This window comes from Cyprinus carpio, chromosome A15, assembly GCF_018340385.1.
Source record: "Cyprinus carpio isolate SPL01 chromosome A15, ASM1834038v1, whole genome shotgun sequence".
In the NCBI taxonomy this organism is placed as follows: Eukaryota; Metazoa; Chordata; class Actinopteri; order Cypriniformes; family Cyprinidae; genus Cyprinus; species Cyprinus carpio.
This window is the reverse complement of record NC_056586.1, coordinates 20,054,412-20,070,401: the sequence shown is the minus strand read 5'-3', so window position 1 is coordinate 20,070,401 and position 15,990 is coordinate 20,054,412. Positions and strand designations below refer to the sequence as shown.

At 35.0% G+C, this 15,990-nt stretch overlaps 4 protein-coding genes across 7 annotated transcripts in view; all 4 read right to left on the bottom strand.

Annotated features, from left to right (window-relative positions):
- Positions 1-16: 16 nt before the first annotated feature.
- On the bottom strand, positions 17-2,942 carry LOC122147794 (sialic acid-binding Ig-like lectin 7). The gene is made up of 3 exons (XM_042771707.1): positions 2,921-2,942; positions 2,137-2,466; positions 17-2,041 (listed from the first exon to the last, which is right to left on the bottom strand). The coding sequence occupies exons 1-3, from the start codon at positions 2,940-2,942 to the stop codon at positions 1,710-1,712; spliced, it is 684 nt and encodes a 227-aa protein (XP_042627641.1). The 3' UTR covers positions 17-1,709.
- An 810-nt stretch (positions 2,943-3,752) lies between these two features.
- On the bottom strand, positions 3,753-7,048 carry LOC109075047 (sialic acid-binding Ig-like lectin 10). Its single transcript, XM_042771439.1, has 6 exons — positions 6,690-7,048; positions 5,914-6,228; positions 4,803-5,099; positions 4,369-4,650; positions 4,125-4,215; positions 3,753-4,022 (listed from the first exon to the last, which is right to left on the bottom strand). Exons 1-6 carry the CDS (start codon positions 6,742-6,744, stop codon positions 3,947-3,949), a joined length of 1,116 nt encoding a protein of 371 aa, XP_042627373.1. The 5' UTR covers positions 6,745-7,048; the 3' UTR covers positions 3,753-3,946.
- Positions 7,049-7,241: 193 nt separating this feature from the next.
- On the bottom strand, positions 7,242-10,222 carry LOC109075051 (tektin-1). Of its 2 annotated transcripts, none has more exons than XM_042771438.1 (8): positions 10,114-10,158; positions 9,567-9,768; positions 9,192-9,357; positions 8,919-9,047; positions 8,442-8,582; positions 8,062-8,296; positions 7,644-7,840; positions 7,242-7,558 (listed from the first exon to the last, which is right to left on the bottom strand). In XM_042771438.1, exons 2-8 carry the CDS (start codon positions 9,754-9,756, stop codon positions 7,399-7,401), a joined length of 1,218 nt encoding a protein of 405 aa, XP_042627372.1. In that variant the 5' UTR covers positions 9,757-9,768; positions 10,114-10,158; the 3' UTR covers positions 7,242-7,398. The 2 variants fall into 2 exon arrangements, with proteins under 2 accessions (XP_042627372.1, XP_042627370.1); XM_042771436.1 differs by having other exon boundaries at positions 7,243-7,558; positions 10,079-10,222.
- A 323-nt stretch (positions 10,223-10,545) lies between these two features.
- LOC109081047 (inositol polyphosphate 5-phosphatase K-like) overlaps positions 10,546-15,990 on the bottom strand; it is a 10,234-nt gene continuing 4,789 nt past the window's right edge. Inside the window, exons 6-15 of one of the 3 annotated variants that reach the window (XR_006161793.1) lie at positions 15,758-15,933; positions 15,537-15,648; positions 15,277-15,386; positions 14,419-14,445; positions 12,484-12,718; positions 12,260-12,397; positions 12,000-12,083; positions 11,799-11,903; positions 11,458-11,619; positions 10,546-11,042 (exon numbers count right to left, since the gene is read on the bottom strand). Coding sequence is in view for 2 of the 3 variants with exons in the window: in XM_042771434.1 (XP_042627368.1) it covers positions 11,539-11,619; positions 11,799-11,903; positions 12,000-12,083; positions 12,260-12,397; positions 12,484-12,718; positions 14,419-14,445; positions 15,277-15,386; positions 15,537-15,648; positions 15,758-15,933 (1,068 nt within the window). In the remaining variant the exon portion in view is untranslated. Of the gene's footprint in view, positions 11,620-11,798; positions 11,904-11,999; positions 12,084-12,259; positions 12,398-12,483; positions 12,719-14,418; positions 14,446-15,276; positions 15,387-15,536; positions 15,649-15,757; positions 15,934-15,990 lie in introns of all 3 variants that reach the window. The other 2 variants (XM_042771434.1, XM_042771435.1) reach the window with 2 other exon arrangements.

Genomic DNA, 15,990 nt, shown 5'->3' with positions numbered 1-15,990 from the left:
TCTTCTTTAAAAGTGAAACAAAAATAAAGTAAACAAAGCGATAAATAGGATAACCAGTTTTATTTATACATGTTCTTGGAGAATCGTGTGTACAATTTACCAATTCGTTCCCTCGTTTAAAGTAAATTGTACACTCCATTTAATAATTTGCTCTACTTCCTGTCCGTGTTCTCATAAATCTGTTCTCAGATAGCACATCTATGTCTGCAAGATGTCTGTTAAAGATCACTTCATCTATAAAGCATCTGCTGCGTACAAATATCTGATAGACATATTTTATATGTCAGTTTTACATACATTATAAATCATAAACATCTTAAAAGACATTTTCTAAACGTCTATTTGACATCTGATAAGAAACGTAGGCCTACTACACGTATTGCAGATGAGCAAACACTTAAATACGTCTTGCAGATGTAAATTCAGACGTAAAATAGACGTCATACTTGTGCTATCAGAGTTGCTGCTAAATGTTATGTTATGTTATGTCATGTTATGTTATAAACAGAGACACTTTAATTTTATATTATTTTGAGTTAACAATGAGTTATACACATTCTCAAAAGCCTCGCAGCTTGGAATCATTTTAAGCGAGAGGCATAGGCCTACAGTAGGCTACATTGGTTTATGAGAATGCGGACAGGAAGTAAAATTAATATTTCGTGTGCACGATTTTGAATTTGTAAATCGTGGGCACGTAGTAAACTAAAGAAATGAATTAGAAAATCGTGCAAACAATTCACTTTTTTATCATTGCATGTCATCCGAAAAATCCGTCACTTTTCACGCGAGTGGCACTTACGTCATATGCGTCACAACTTGCAGACATTTTTCATGCAAACCGTTCGGGTTCATCTGAAGAAAGTCATCTGGCACGGCATGATGGTGAGTAAACGATGAGAAAATTATGATTTTTGTGAGTATGCCTTTTACATGAGCAGAAAATAGAGACCGAAATATATAAAAGCTTTGTTATTTCAGCTGTTGCTAATGTGTTGAACAGTTCAAGACATTTTGATCTCGTACACTGATTCCTGTCTCTTCACTGCAGTCATGTAGACATGGTCGTCATCTTTTGCTTTCTTATGTTTTTCTCTCTTCCTGTGAAAATGATAATGGTGAAATATGTGGAAGTGCTCTGACTAATCACTTAGAAACTGTCAGCCAGTATCCATTTCTTGAGTTTATGAAGTTCTTACCATAAGACGACAGTCAAACAGGAAGCAAAGAAGACATTTAGAACAACCGAAATGGTAAAGAATATCCATGGGGTGGAAAAACTCCAACTTACTAAGAGAACAATAAAGATTTTCATAAGAGAAGTGATTTGGATCATTTGTATAAAATACACATGATGATTGCGTCCTGCCTACCTTTTGGTTTTTCAGCATGATTGTGCACTTGGATTTCCATTTTTGTCATACCAATTAGATTCTCACTGACACATTCAATGGTAGTGTTGACATTCCTGAAACCAGGAATGGAGATGTTGCTTATGGTGCTGATGTTATATGTTGAAACAGCACTGAAGTATTTAGTGGTACTGTTCAATATTGACCAGTATATCTGGGGTAACGGCACACCACTGCTGACACATGTGCAGCTCAGTTCATCTCCCCACACGAAACAACGGGAGCTCTTCAGGATTACTGGGGAATCTAAATACAATTTGATGCATTTATTTAAAAAGTGGTGTTCATCGCCTTACTTCAAATTAGAATTGATGATGTGTTATAAGTGAAATGATACATACATCTTACTTTGAGGATGACAGTACTTTCAGTCCGGATTCTTCCTTGAAGTGTCACTGCGCAGGTGAGCTTAGTATTGTGATGTTCAGGCTTAGGAAGAAAAGTCATAAAAGAAAAGTTTTCTTCCTGGTAAGGCACTCCATGACCTCCACGACTAGTTTCACCATAAATCCCTGTCCACACAATATCTGCCATGGGAGATGTGCAATCCCCTGGAACTTTGCAGGATATCTCAGCCTTCTTTCCCGCTTTGAGCAATGGGACTTTTATTGTTGGTTTCTGGGTAAGCTCTAAAAACATTTATTTATTGGAATGAAAAATTAATTAATAAATTAATTTGGATTTGTATGTTTCTCTGTCAAAAAGCATATAAACAAATGCATACCTTTAACAGTAATATTTACTGTTTGAGGAAAGATATACACTTTTCCTTCTCCCCACTTGAGTTTTAATCTGTATTCACCATCAGATTTACCCTGAACCAAGTGGTTTAGGAAAAAGTTGCACTCTTTCTCATAGGAAGGAAATGTATTCGTGGAAAAATAAGGAACTTCAACAGCTGGGTTTTGTGGATCTCCTTTGAACCAGGTTCTCTTAATGGGATCTGAGACACTTTGAGGGACAGTGAAAAAACAGTCTACTCTGATGCACAAACCGGCCTCTCCAGTGACGCTTTCTTTTACTCTGATGGAGAAGTCAGTCGGTGCATCGGGGTCTGAAAACCAAAATCAAAGCAAGAGATCAGACAGACTGTGGACTTAAGTTTAATTATTTATTTTCTATATTGTCTAAGTATGTTTTAACTATTTCTAACTTTTTTATACCAACAAAGTTTGCTGTAATGCATATATTTTGCGTTATCATCCAGAGCTTTTAACTCTCTTTTATGAGAAATGTCTTATAAAAAGAACGAAGTAGACAGTAGTCATGTCACAGTAAACTAATAGAAAACAGGCTGCTTCTCTTCACATTACTGTGAAGAGAAGCAGCCTGTTTTTTATTTTATACAAAAAATACAAATTTGTATTTTTAGTAGCTTTTCAAATTTTTATCATAGTCATCATGGGTAAGAAATGTAAGATATGTCAAAAAACTACAGCAAAAATTGTACTGGTACAAATGGAATAATCAGATTTATAACAAGAAATAACATAAAAGTCAGCACTCACATAAAGTCCCACAGTTTGTCATTTTAATGACAGTCAAGATGAACAGCAGTGTTTCCAGCATCTCATACTAATGTGATGAAACAGAAATAATCACTGGAAACTAGGGCTGTGTTTCTCAAAAGCATCGTAAGCCTATAAGTAGATCGTAGATCCATTGCCACCAATAGCACTTAGCTTTTTTTATATATGTATATATATATATATTTTTTTTTTTTTTTTTTTTTTTTTTTTTTTGAGAAATGTAGCCCAGGTATGTTAATACTATAGCACAAATATGACAGTAGTAAGTAGTAACAACTTTTTATATGACATTCTGCAGAAATTTAGTATTTAGATATTAACACGTTTGAGAAAGAAGAAAATAAAACAAGATTTTTATTTATAAAAGTGTGGATGAGAGATGGTGAAATAAATGATTGCTTACCCAATATGTGAAGAGCTTAAATAAATTGATGTGACGGAGGTTTTTCTTCTGATAAAAATGGGGCTGTTTAAGCTTGAACAGTTTCCGCTTTCAGCAACTCACCATCTTATCGTATGTTACCACCAGAAAGGATATTATTGCACAATGTTGTTATACAATACTTGGATTATACCACCAATGCATAACAGTAAACTCTAATCTAACACAGAAATAATTCCAGCACTGAATTGACCAGTGTTTTACTATTAACATTTTTACAGTTTCATCAAGTTCCCAAGATCAAGCCACAGTTGCTGTGTCAGGAATTCAGAGGGAACTTTCCAGCAGGTCTTAGAGAATTTTTCTAAAACGTCATTTTTAAGAAATATAGAAATATAAAAATTGAAACTATCAAAAGAAAACACAAGACCTTTGAAAACAATGACAACTTTTATTTAATCAAAATTAAATTCTTAACATAGAGATGATGTAGAGATAATTTTTATGCTGCTAACTGTTCCAATATATGCTACAGTGTAAGAAAAGCTGCTTGACATAAACCCAATAAAGCTGTAATGCATTTATCAATTCACTAAGATCTCTCTGAAGACATTCTGATAGTCTTACACTGATTCCTCTCTCTTCATTGCAGTCATGTAAACTTGGACGTCATCTTTTGGTTTCTTACATCTTGCTCTCCTGTCAAAATGGTAATGGTAAAAAGCGTGGAATTAGAGACAAATACAAACATTATAGAATTTGCCAGTCAGTGTGTATTTCTTGAGTTTATGAAGTCCTTACCGTAGGACGACAGTCAACCAGAAAGCAAAGATGACATTTAGAACAACTGAAAGGGTAAAGAATATCCAAGGGGTGGAAAAACTCCAATTTTCTAAGAGATGGCAAAAATAAGAGAAGAATAAAGGGACATTTTGTATAAGAAGCCATCCCATGACTGATAATGAACTCATACAGATGTTTGACATATGAGCACTATGGCAGAAATGTTAAATTCTTGTAAAACACATAATTGCGTCCTGTCTACCTTTGGGTTTTTCAGCATGCCCGTGCACTTCAATTTCCATTATTGCCAGTCCTATGAGATTTTCACTGACACAAAAGGTAGCATTGAAGTTCCCAAAACTAGCAATGGAAATGGTGATGATGCTTATAATGATGTCTTCTGAAACAGCACTGTAATATTCACTAGCACCATCCGGTATTAGCCAGTATATCTGGGGTAACGGCTCACCACTGCTGACACACATGCAGCTCAGTTCATCACCCCACACAAAACAACGAGAGCTGTCCAGGATTGTTGGGTTATCTGAAATTAAGTTACAATGAATTATCATTTAATGGCAATTATGATTAATAATATTAGCATTAATTATTATGAAGGCTAATTGCTATTAGGGAAGTTTTGTCCACAACAATTTTGTGATGTGTTATACTGTGTGTGAGTGAAATGATACATACGTCTTACTTTGAGGATGACAGTACTTTCAGTCTGGATGTTTCCTTGAAAAATGACTGTACATGTGAGGTTAGTATTGTGATGTTTGAGCTCAGGATGGAAAGTCAATGTTGAAAACTCGGCAAAATTATCTTCACCAATCAGACTTTCGATTCTCCTTTGAACTCCATCGGGCTCAATCCCTTCCCATACAACATTTGCTGTGGGATTTATGCAATCCCCTGGAACTTTGCAGGATATCTCTGCTTTATCTCCTTCTGTGAGTGGTGGGACGTTTATTGTTGGCTTCTGGGTGAGTTCTTAAAACACACGATGATTTATTGAAATCAGAATTTCTAGAATTAAAAATTCTATTATTCTATCATTTTAAAAAGTTTTATGGACACTAGGTCTGCACGATTATGGCAAAAGTCATAATTGTCGATTATTCCCTTGAAATTGTACTTGCGATTATTAATTACGATTATCAAAATTTACATTGAATGATGTTTATACCATTGTTTGCTGCAACTGCATGCCGTATTTTTATATGAAAATAAACAAGCTAAAAACACTCTAACTGAAAAACTTGTAGTGCTTTTCTATAGTATTAAGCCTCAAATGTCAACTACACATCGGATTGATTTCTTCTTTAAATTATAAAAAAGTAAAAATATGAATGGTATTATAATGTTATTCTAAGACTTAAATTAAAATAATGGGAAAAACCCTTAAGATAACATGTAGAAAGAAAAAAAAACGCATCTTAAGCACGCAGAATAAAATAACTGGACTTTAAACGATTAATTACCGCTTTGAACGATTGATTAGAAATTTGATTAATTGTGCAGCCCTAATGCACACCTAGGATTATCTTGCTTATTCCATGTCACGTGGACAAATTAAAGCTGCTGTTGATGTTTGCAGCACAAACTTTGACATAGTTAATTTCCATTAGTTATTTTATCTACATGAAGTAAATTCAGAATTCGGAAGTAAAATAAAGTAGTGTAATATGATAAATTGAACTGAAATGCATTCAAGCCAATTAGAATTGAGTATTTGGACAGCCCATGGAACAAATTTCTGTGATTTTTGTTAAAAAAAAAGCATATAAACAAACACACAACCAACCTTTTACAGTAATGTGTACTGTCTGAGGAAAGATAAACACTTCCCCTTGTTCCCATTCCAGTTTCAATCTGTATTCACCATCAGATTCCCCCTGAACCAAGTGGTTTAGCAGAAAGCTGCACTCTCTCAAATCGCCAACACAAGGTACTTGAACAGCTGGGTTTTGTGGATCTCCTTTGAACCAGGTTCTCCTAATGGGATCTGAGACACTTTGAGGGACAGTGAAAAAACAGTCTACTCTGATGCACAAACCGGCCTCTCCAGTGAAGCTTTCTTTTACTCTGATGGAATACATATCTGTCGGATCAACAGGGTCTGAAATGAGAAACGGTAAACGGTAGCTTCTTCTTCGTCTGAACTGTATTTTTCCATAATACCCTAATACCAATGACTCAGATCAAAGGAACAAATATTCTTTTTACATCATTACATTATTAATTGATTATGTTGTTTTCAGTAATATTTATTAACCTGAAAAAACAAAGTAATAAATAACAGTAAATGTCATAGTAAATAAAACAGGCACTTGATAAGTTCAGAAAAAATGTGAAACAATATAGAGTCAAATCATTTTATCTGACTTAAAAAAATAGGTTATATTATAGAGTGATGCCTTTTATATGATGATTGTTGAATATTTGTTTTCATGACTAAGTCACCAAACATTCTCATGTCGAAGTCATATCTCGAGAATAACCCATAAACTACATAGTACTTGTTCTCTATAAATCAGTGTAATCATATGGTGAAATTACATTACAGAACATAACACTCACCAACATCTGAAGTCATTAGAACGATGGTCAAGATGAACAACAATGTTTGCAGCATCTCAGACTAATGCAATGAGACAGAAAAACAGCCTCTGGAAATTATGTCTGTTGATACTATAACACAACTATGTTGATAATAAAAAATACACACATATAGTGAGGGGTCATTCTTATTTGATATTACTGGTAATGAAAAAAGAATGAACAACTACATTTTTATTTCCAGAATTGTTCAAATGGTTGCTTACCTAATATTTGAAGAGTTCAGAGCTGATGTGACAGCAGTTTTTTTTTAATCTGCTTGGTGCTTTTTATTTGATCTGACTGATTTTCTCAAGTTTCAGAAATGACTTATCATTATTATCATTACCATAGAGATGTGTTTACTTGACACCCCTCCCATCAACAGTAAAACTAGACTAATACAGAAACCAGTATTGTAAGCACTAAAATAATTTTCCAAAAAACTAATATTATCTTTATACCTGATAAATTTTATTCATTTTTGTATAATGAAGTATGATCATTAGATTTTTATTTTTTATTATAAGCCATCCACTTTTTTGTTTAATTGAGTGTATTTTAAACATTTAGTCAAACAATCTACTTCAATGTACTGTGCAACAAACAGACAAACAGAAACATTCCAGAAGAAATTGTTAAAGACATTAAATGTTGAATCCTAGGCCTTTCCGCTGTACAAGAGCCCTGTTCAGAAGTTGTGAATAACCACAGGCTGGCGTAGCTGATGGCAGATCACCTCGTCTATATACAGGGAGTTGGTCTTGACCTGGATTTCCTCCTCCAGGCTCAACTGGCGACTTGCTAGAGCCTTCAGTTCCATCTCTGACAGTTCAAGAGCCTCGGTCAGTCTAATGGAGAGACATAGAGGGAAAGATGCTTTTATTGGGCACATACTAGCATATGAGACATAGGTTTCTGAATCCCTTCCCCTACCTCTCAACGTGGCTCACAAGCTCCTTGACCTCTTCCAGCAGTCGGATTTGAGCTGGATCGTGGCAGAGCTCAACGTTGGGTCTTTGGCTGCGAGTGGACAGTCGAGTCTGAGCAACTTTGAGTGGAGCTTCTTTCTCTGCGATTGCCACTCGTAAAGACTCCAGATTCTTCTCCTGATTTGCTGTCTCTGCTAGCAGCTTTACATTGAGTCATCATTTAAGACTCACTTAAATATTTACAGATTAGATCTTATTTAATATAATATGTAATATAAAATAGCTAGAAAAAACAGTTTATTGACAAATCTTAAAATAAATACATGATTTTCATTATTAAAAATGTGCTGTGCTTTAATTAACTGGTAAAACTGACTTGATGCTTTGATTTGAATTGATGCAGTGCTACAAGTGCGACTGACCTCATTGAGCTGGTTCTCAAGCTGTGCTTTGGCAGTTTTGGTCTCCTCTATGCGCAGCTCAAAAGCCCTTCCCGTGGCTTCGTACTGTCTGTGCATGTCTGCAGCCGTCTGCTCTAGCAGGCTATCCACGAGAGCTCTCAGAGAAAGAGAGTTGTTCTTCTCTTTCTCAGCTTTGCTAATGTTTAAGTTGCAGAGGCTCTCCCATTCCTCAGGAGTCACTGCAGATCTGGAAATACTAAAAGCAATGATGTTTACACACACACACACACACACACACACACACACACACACGCACACATATATATATAAATATATATTCACAGAAGAAAAAGAATGAAAACCTTCTCTTAACACATAAATAGTATAGACATTTTTCTTACCCAAGACTAGTGAAGTTTGAATTCCCTCCGTTTAAACCGGGTGATGCATTAGTGAGAAGAGAACAGAAGTCATCAATGTGCTCGGCCTGAAATTTGTCCTGCAGGTCCTTTTCTAGATAGTATTTCACCGAACGAATGAGCCTGAAAAGCACAGGGAAAATGTACTAAATAAAATTAATTTTTGACAAGCATAACAAGCATTTCATCTTGTTATAAATAACATTTTTATAATCTAAAAAAAAACAATATATCAATAATGCAAAGATTTAGTGCCATATTTTAAACACTTTTCTCATAATTTTCTGTGTAGCAAAATATAAATTATTTGTATAAAATGTTTCAATCATCATTTAATGGTTTAATTAATATTATTTAAAAAAAAAAAAAATAATTTTCAGGTTTGACAGATGCTTCCACATGCAACCTCAATAAAAAATCTGACCCGCTTAAGTTAGTCTCTGGGTTCGTCTCACTGACCTGATCTGCTCATTGATCTGCTCCAGTGTTCGCTGAAGCAGGACCATCACTCCTTCAATCACCTCCTTCTCCTTCAACAGCCCCTCTTCCACCTCATCATGCACCAGGTCAATCGCCACCCGCTTCTGTCTGAGGCATAGACACGGTTCAAAAGTTCAAAAAGACATAGGTCAGAGTTCAAAAGAACGGAAAATCAATTTGGTTGTGTAGTTCAAGTAAAACACTTGATTTTAGTAATGTCTTGTACTGGTTGTGCTCTACAGTGAGAAGTACCTCTCAGTCAGGCATTGCAAAGTCACTTGGAAAGGCTCAGAGCAGCTCTCTAAGGCTCTTTCTACACGGCTCTTGAAAATGATGAGGGTCTCGATCTCCTGCACCATCTCCTCAAACTTCTGGTTCAGTTCCAGCCTCCAGAATTTGATGTCCTGGATTCTCTGCTCTAAAGAGGAGATGCAAGACTCGGTGGAGCATAAGGAGGCCAGAATTGTTATTTGAAACATCTGAAATAACTTCTTCTCCTCATCATTTGTATCACTTATCTTAAAAAGGTCAAGTATCATCATGACACTTCCTGTGTTACTGCACCTCTAATGCAAGGCCATTAACCTTTTTTGCATCCTGTCACTTGTGGTTTGGTGTGCTGCTTACCCAGCTTCTTTAGTGCGTCCTGTTGCATGCGTTTGGTAGATTTGTCACTCTCCTCTATGAGACTTTGACACTCTGCTGTCAGTCTCTGTGAGTGTGATCGTTCTGCCTCCGAGCTCCTGAACTGCACCTGGTTTGCATGTTTCCACTCAGATGGCAGAAACTTATCAGGGGGTCCCATCAGCCGAGACATTTCTTTTTTTTCCTATTGAGAAAAAAGTCATTGGTTTAAGTTATTGTTTTATGATTACTATATGATAACTAACAGTTTAAACTACTATAACACTTAAATTAAACCCATACGGTCACCAAAAACAACTACGTTATCATTAAATTATAATACATAAAAGAGCAAAATACTAACAATCTAAACATAACTGTCAGGAATTCAGTTAACTATTGTAAAACCTACTGTTTTGCCCATCAACTCGTCTTAAACAATCTACTCAGCGTTTTTAAATTAAATAAACATTATAATTAAGGTTAAAATATTGAAGGTAAATAAAGTGTTTTACCTGTCAGATCTAAATGCCTGTGTAGTGTAACTCACAAAAACTGCTTACTGCTGACGATCTGCCGGCAAGTAAACACGCCGTTACTATGGCAACGTGACGTGGCACCGCTAGAGGGCGGTATGTGACATTTATGTTCCATGATTGAAAACGAGGCTGAGTGCTGAGTACTGTAGTGACCCTCAGTGTTATCAGTTTATATATATATATATATATATATATATATATATATATATATATATATATATGTATGTATATGTATGTATATATATGTATATATGTATGTATATATATATATATATATATATATATATATATATATATATATATATATATATATATATATATATATATAAATAATTTATTGTTTTTAAACCTCAAGTTCCAACATTAATCATGCCAAATTGATGTTAAACTGTCAAATTTTGCTATGAGGATTATCAACAAAACCAAAATTAACAAGACTGTTCTACTTTTTAATTCAAGTAACATTTATTTAATGTCATCAGTATGCATTTGTAGTTGTTAGAAAATAAAAAAGCTCTTCCTTTACAGAGAAATTTTGCTTTACAGTCTTTTTACCTTTTATACAGTATAATTTGATACAAATATATTCTATTTATACATTAGCTTTAGTCTAACATTATAGCAAAAAACACATTCTTCAGCCAAAAGAGGACATATTTGGTTTGACAAATATGTTTAAGCACTCTGTGCAGAGTCTGCTTATACTCAACATGACAGTAATATCAAACTGTACTGACCACAAAAATACACTTGGTCAAACTATATCATTTCTGCATATCTTTAAGTTATTCACACTCAGTTTCAGTGAGACACAAATAATATAATAATACCACTTCAGTATGAGTTATAGACATAAATAGATCCACATAAAGTAAACATGTGCCATAAAAGTACTAAATTAAACTGTGCAAATGCAGCCTTATCTTGACAGTGTATCAGTCTGCAATGGACTGAGAAAACAAGGACAACATTAGCAGTAACCATAAAGACTGAAACTGATGTACAGTTAATTAATAAAACATTTTGTTTAAAAACTTACAAGATAAATGCACACTAAATGTTTTGAGGGAATGTGGTAATAGTAAGGCTGTGGTGTGAATTTATTCATTAAATTAATAAATTAATAAATTAAATTAAATACATTACTGGAATGCATTTCTTAATTTGTAACAACCTTTTTTCAAAGACTTTTAGAATCGATTTCAATAATAATACCAACTATTTGGGACTGGTCCCATCAACTGGCTGCGATTTATAATATTTTTTTGGATTAAGAAAAAAAGAAAACACACTGTAGACACTGTATCACATACCAGTAAAGCCTCAAATCAATTTTGGTTTAAAATTGCACTTGCTTGAATTCGCAGGTATGTTTGGTTTGACATCTGAGCTGTGGCTCGACAGCATCTGAAACAATGTGCACTTTAAACTTGGTCTTAACTGGCTACTGTTTCGTCTAGTCCGTTGATATTTTCAGACACTAAACCCTCTTCAATCGCCACTCTGGATGCCTGCACCTAAAGTGAAGATTAAAATGATTTTTATTACAAAAAACAATAAAAAATGTGCCTTTTAAAACACAGCCATAATAGTGATTAAAAATTATTTACATAAACACTGGTTAAATATATATATATATATATATAAATAATTTAGGTTATTTATACACAAAATATAGAAGTACAATATATCTAACCTTGAAAGGTTGACTAATACCCACAATGCACTGCAAGCTGCTGCTGTAATAGCATAGCACACATTCTCCCCCAAGAACTGGAATTTCATCTTTGTTCACATAAACCTGTGTAGAAAGAAAATAAAATTGGCTAATCAGCTGCTTATTTGACAAAAATATTCCACAGCCTTTAAAGAAACATAGAAAGCAAATGTCGCATACCTGAAAGAGCTCATCACTGAAAGACACCTGGTCATCCTTCACCCAGGTGTACGTGATATAGTCTGAAACACTTTTAAATCCAACCTGTCAAGTGACAAGCACAAGGTCTATGTTAAAAACACCCTGGATAAAATCTAGTTCACAATACAGTATTTTAGTATCACTGTTGTAACCATACACGATTATATAGTTAGTTCTATTTTATTATTTGCAGTCTGTGACCTTATCAGAACAGACTACATTTTGGGAACCTCTCTCACCTTATATAAACCGATCCAGTCCCAGGCGCTGGAGGGAAAGGACTGAAGAAGGCTGTAGGTTATGAGGGCGTCAAAGTCGGCTCTCCACTCTCCTTCAGCAGACACCTGCACCAACGGCGTCTCATACATCTTTTGCATCTAATTGTAGAGAAACAAATGATCACACTTGTAGTACTTTATAGAACAAGAGTGGCTATTATTTTAGCCAAACTCCACCTCCCCACCTCCAAGTGGAAGATGCCGATGACAGGCTTATGGTCACTAATGCTGTACTCCATTTTACTTGTGTAATCCACCTGGCTCAGTTTTAGAGGGAACTCGTCTTTATGTTCCTCCTGCAGTTGTTTCTTTGGCTCCTCTTCATTGTGACCGTCTTCATTAGCCTCCTCCGTTAGCGAGGACTTGGGTTTCACTCTCCAGAGAATCCTGTCACACCACGCAGGCTTGCGTTTCTTGCCACTAGCCAATCACAAAGACAGGAAAACAAGTTTAAATCCATTAATAACACACAATAAAGTTTCCAGAATTGCATTGCTTTCAACTGGAAGAACATTGGCATGTCTTTCTGTACGGCCATCATTCATTTTGTGAAAATGAATTCATGTGGCATGCTTTTATAACTAAGAAAGTCATGTTTGTGTCCAAGTCTCAAACTCCTCACACCAAATACACAAAGGACAGATTGGTGGCATATAGGTCTCTCACGTGGACACAAAGTTGCTCTAAAACAGTGGTTTACAAACCAGGGGATTTAGGGGCTGTGAGAGAGCAGCAACAAATAATAAATAAAAAACAAAAAGCATAAGATTTTAAGAATAAAAACTTGCAATGTCGCTTGTTGTTTGAAGTGATAAAAAGTGATATAAAAATAAATTTGAATTAAACTAAAAATATTTCCGTAATATTCTAATATAAGGAATAGAAAAAAAAATTATTTTCAAGATTTAAATAAATCACTTCAATTTAATACAAACTATCGTGCAGATTATATTTTTTTTATTTGTTTTGGGTTTGAAATTATAGTATACACATTTACTATATAATTTACATAATTTACATAATTTATTAAAGTGTTTTGTCAAAAGAAATCAATACTTTTAATCAGCAAGGATGTGTTAAATTGATCAAAAATGGCTGTAAAAACTATTAAATTGTTACAAAAAAATGATATATCAAATAAATGGAGTTATTTTATTTGCATTCATCAAAGAATCCTGAAAAATATGCATCACGATTTTCACAAAATATTAAACAGCACAACTGTTATTAATAATATTGTTAATAATGACAATTGTTTCTTGTGTACAAAATCAGTGTATCAGAATGATTTCTGAAGGATCATGTGACACTGAAGCATGGTGTTTTTATGGTGGAGATTGTTTTTTGGATCACAGGAATAAATTACATTTAATAGAAAACAGTTCCTCTACATTGTAATAATATTTCACAAAATCACTGTTTGTAATGTATTTTTAATCAAATAAATCCATCCTTGTTGAACAAAGGAGACTTATTTATATATATATATATAAAAAAAAAAAAACCTAATCTTTTAGACCCCAACATTTGAATGGTAGTAGCCTTTATATTTTAGGAAAGGGGGTCAGTTACAAGAGGATCATCATATTTTGTAGGTCCATATGTTTAAAAAGCTCTAAAACACAAGAACTCGAGTGTCTGTGATGTTAGTTCAGTCATGCTGCATCTCCTTTTAGAGGTCAAAAAGCATTTCACTAAGCGAGCCGAATCGTCCACATGCTTGATGACCGTGTGTGTATGTTGCAAAGATCTGAACAGCTACTAGAACCACAGAAGCACAGAAACACAGATGACATGATTAATACTTAAACACTTCAACTCTTTGCAACACACAACATCAACTATATGTAAACAGACTGGATCTATATGAATGTTATTGGTTTATGTACAGTGCTTCATTTCAGCAGTAGATTAATGGATGTTACAGGACAGGATGGGTGGAACACAATGCACTGGTCTGCATTAAAGTGTGAATGAGGTCTGTCAGCTCTAGGGCAAAGAAAAAGGCTTTCCGCCGCCTGACGGAAGTGCTACAAACAGGGAAAGGAATAATGGTGGAATGCTAAATAAGCAGGGTAGGAAGGTTCAAGTTAAGGAGCACATGGGAATTTTAAGCTTACTTAAAACCAAACCATGTCTTCTGTACCCTGCAGGGGTGAAAAAAAGCACGTGTGAACATCTGACAATTAAAAACAGCCCTGGAAGAGGAGCTGCGGGAGATTCAGGATATTATAGTGATTACTGTTGTCTTGACTGCTACTGTTAGGAAATGCACTATAACTGAAGTCAACATGAAATTCTTTTTAATTCCATAATCAAGAGTGTGTGTGAAACAAAATATTCAAAAGAGGACAAAACGTAGAGCAGAATTGATTTTATCCCTCAGGAATTGATTGATTATAAAAAGAGGGAAAAAAGGAAAGTAATTTCAAAAGCATTAGATTATAATGAATGATTTTTCTTTGGAATAATGAACAACAATTAAATCATTGACAGTAAGACCAGGAATGCTTCATAACATTACGGTTGAATCACTGATGGCAGATGGACTATTCTGACAATGCTTTACATACTTTCCTGAACCTTGACACTGTTATTTATTTGGCAGTCTATGGGACAGTCACAAGCCTCCCGGTTTTCATCCAAAATATCTTAAATTGTGTTCCGAAGACGAACAAAGTTTTTACGGGTTTGGAACGACATGGGGGTAAAACATGTGCAAAATATGATCGTGGTTTTGCACAGCTTGTCAGTGAACAACGGCTCTGTGTAGTAAATGCTGCTCCACGTGAAAGCACACACATGTAGAGATTTACCGCTGATTACAGAACCGGGTTTACTGATGAGATGTGCATTAAATCGTGCCGATATTTATCATGCATCCCTAGTGATTTCATGTTGACTTTCAAACCAATGACTTTCAAAAATACTGAGAATGAAAGTACAATATACAGCAGGATAGAAGTTGTGTCATTTACCTTGTGTCGTAGTTATCCGAGTGCAAATCAAATTTATAGCTGGGCTGAAAGTCTAGAGGTCCCTCTTCAAACTTCTGCAAAGTAGCTTCCTTCTGCTTCATCATGGTGAGCTGGTGAGATATTAGACATGCACAGATGCAAACTAACATTACTGCATAAAACTGAATTACTAATTCTGGAACGGCAGATAAATGATTCATATGTTAGTACATTTTTCATTTACATTTATAGACATTGTTACTACATCTATTGATCAGTACCTGATCTTTGGGCCAAAGAAGATTGAAACGTTGGCTGGTGATGCAGTTCCTTACAAAGAGCATCCCATGGTCCTCAATACGAAAATTCAAATCCCCAAACCAGAGCACCACCCTAGAATGTGTATGCAGTAAAGAGCAATCTAGATAAATGCTAAGGAATAATGACCAAAAATCATACACAGAAGACTTTTATGTGGTTATTATTCATGACTGGGACTAACTCGTGATCCAAAATGCGTGGTGTGTTTTTGGTGTCAAAGGTCTGAGCATCTAGAATATACTCGAACTCATCCACCCTCTGAGAGGCGTAGTTCATGTGGGCGGTCAGGTGGCAGTTCAAGAAGCAGAGCATGTGACCGTAGAAAGACAGACGGATGGACACGCCTCCTTTATTACCCTTTAATTTTAGGAAAATAGAGATTAATTTTCCTACACAGCAGATTTTTGTTTCAAT

Bases quoted from the DNA above. Each gene is read 5' to 3' on its own strand.
- LOC109075047 (XM_042771439.1), bottom strand. From the start codon at position 6,744: ATGCTGCAAACATTGTTGTTCATCTTGACCATCGTTCTAATGACTTCA. The intron at 5,100-5,913 runs GTTGGTTGTGTG...GTGTGTTTTAAG, and splicing joins AGTACACATTACTGTAAAAG to AACTCACCCAGAAGCCAACA. The intron at 4,651-4,802 runs GTATGTATCATT...ACTTAATTTCAG, and splicing joins TGTCATCCTCAAAGTAAGAC to ATAACCCAACAATCCTGGAC.
- LOC122147794 (XM_042771707.1), bottom strand. From the start codon at position 2,942: ATGACAAACTGTGGGACTTTAT. The intron at 2,467-2,920 runs GTGAGTGCTGAC...TTTGGTTTTCAG, and splicing joins GACAAACTGTGGGACTTTAT to ACCCCGATGCACCGACTGAC. The intron at 2,042-2,136 runs GTATGCATTTGT...AAATGTTTTTAG, and splicing joins AGTAAATATTACTGTTAAAG to AGCTTACCCAGAAACCAACA.
- LOC109075051 (XM_042771436.1), bottom strand. From the start codon at position 9,756: ATGTCTCGGCTGATGGGACCCCCTGATAAGTTTCTGCCATCTGAGTGG. The intron at 7,841-8,061 runs GTCAGTCGCACT...CTCAATGTAAAG, and splicing joins TTGAGAACCAGCTCAATGAG to CTGCTAGCAGAGACAGCAAA. The intron at 7,559-7,643 runs GTAGGGGAAGGG...TCTCTCCATTAG, and splicing joins CTTGTGAGCCACGTTGAGAG to ACTGACCGAGGCTCTTGAAC.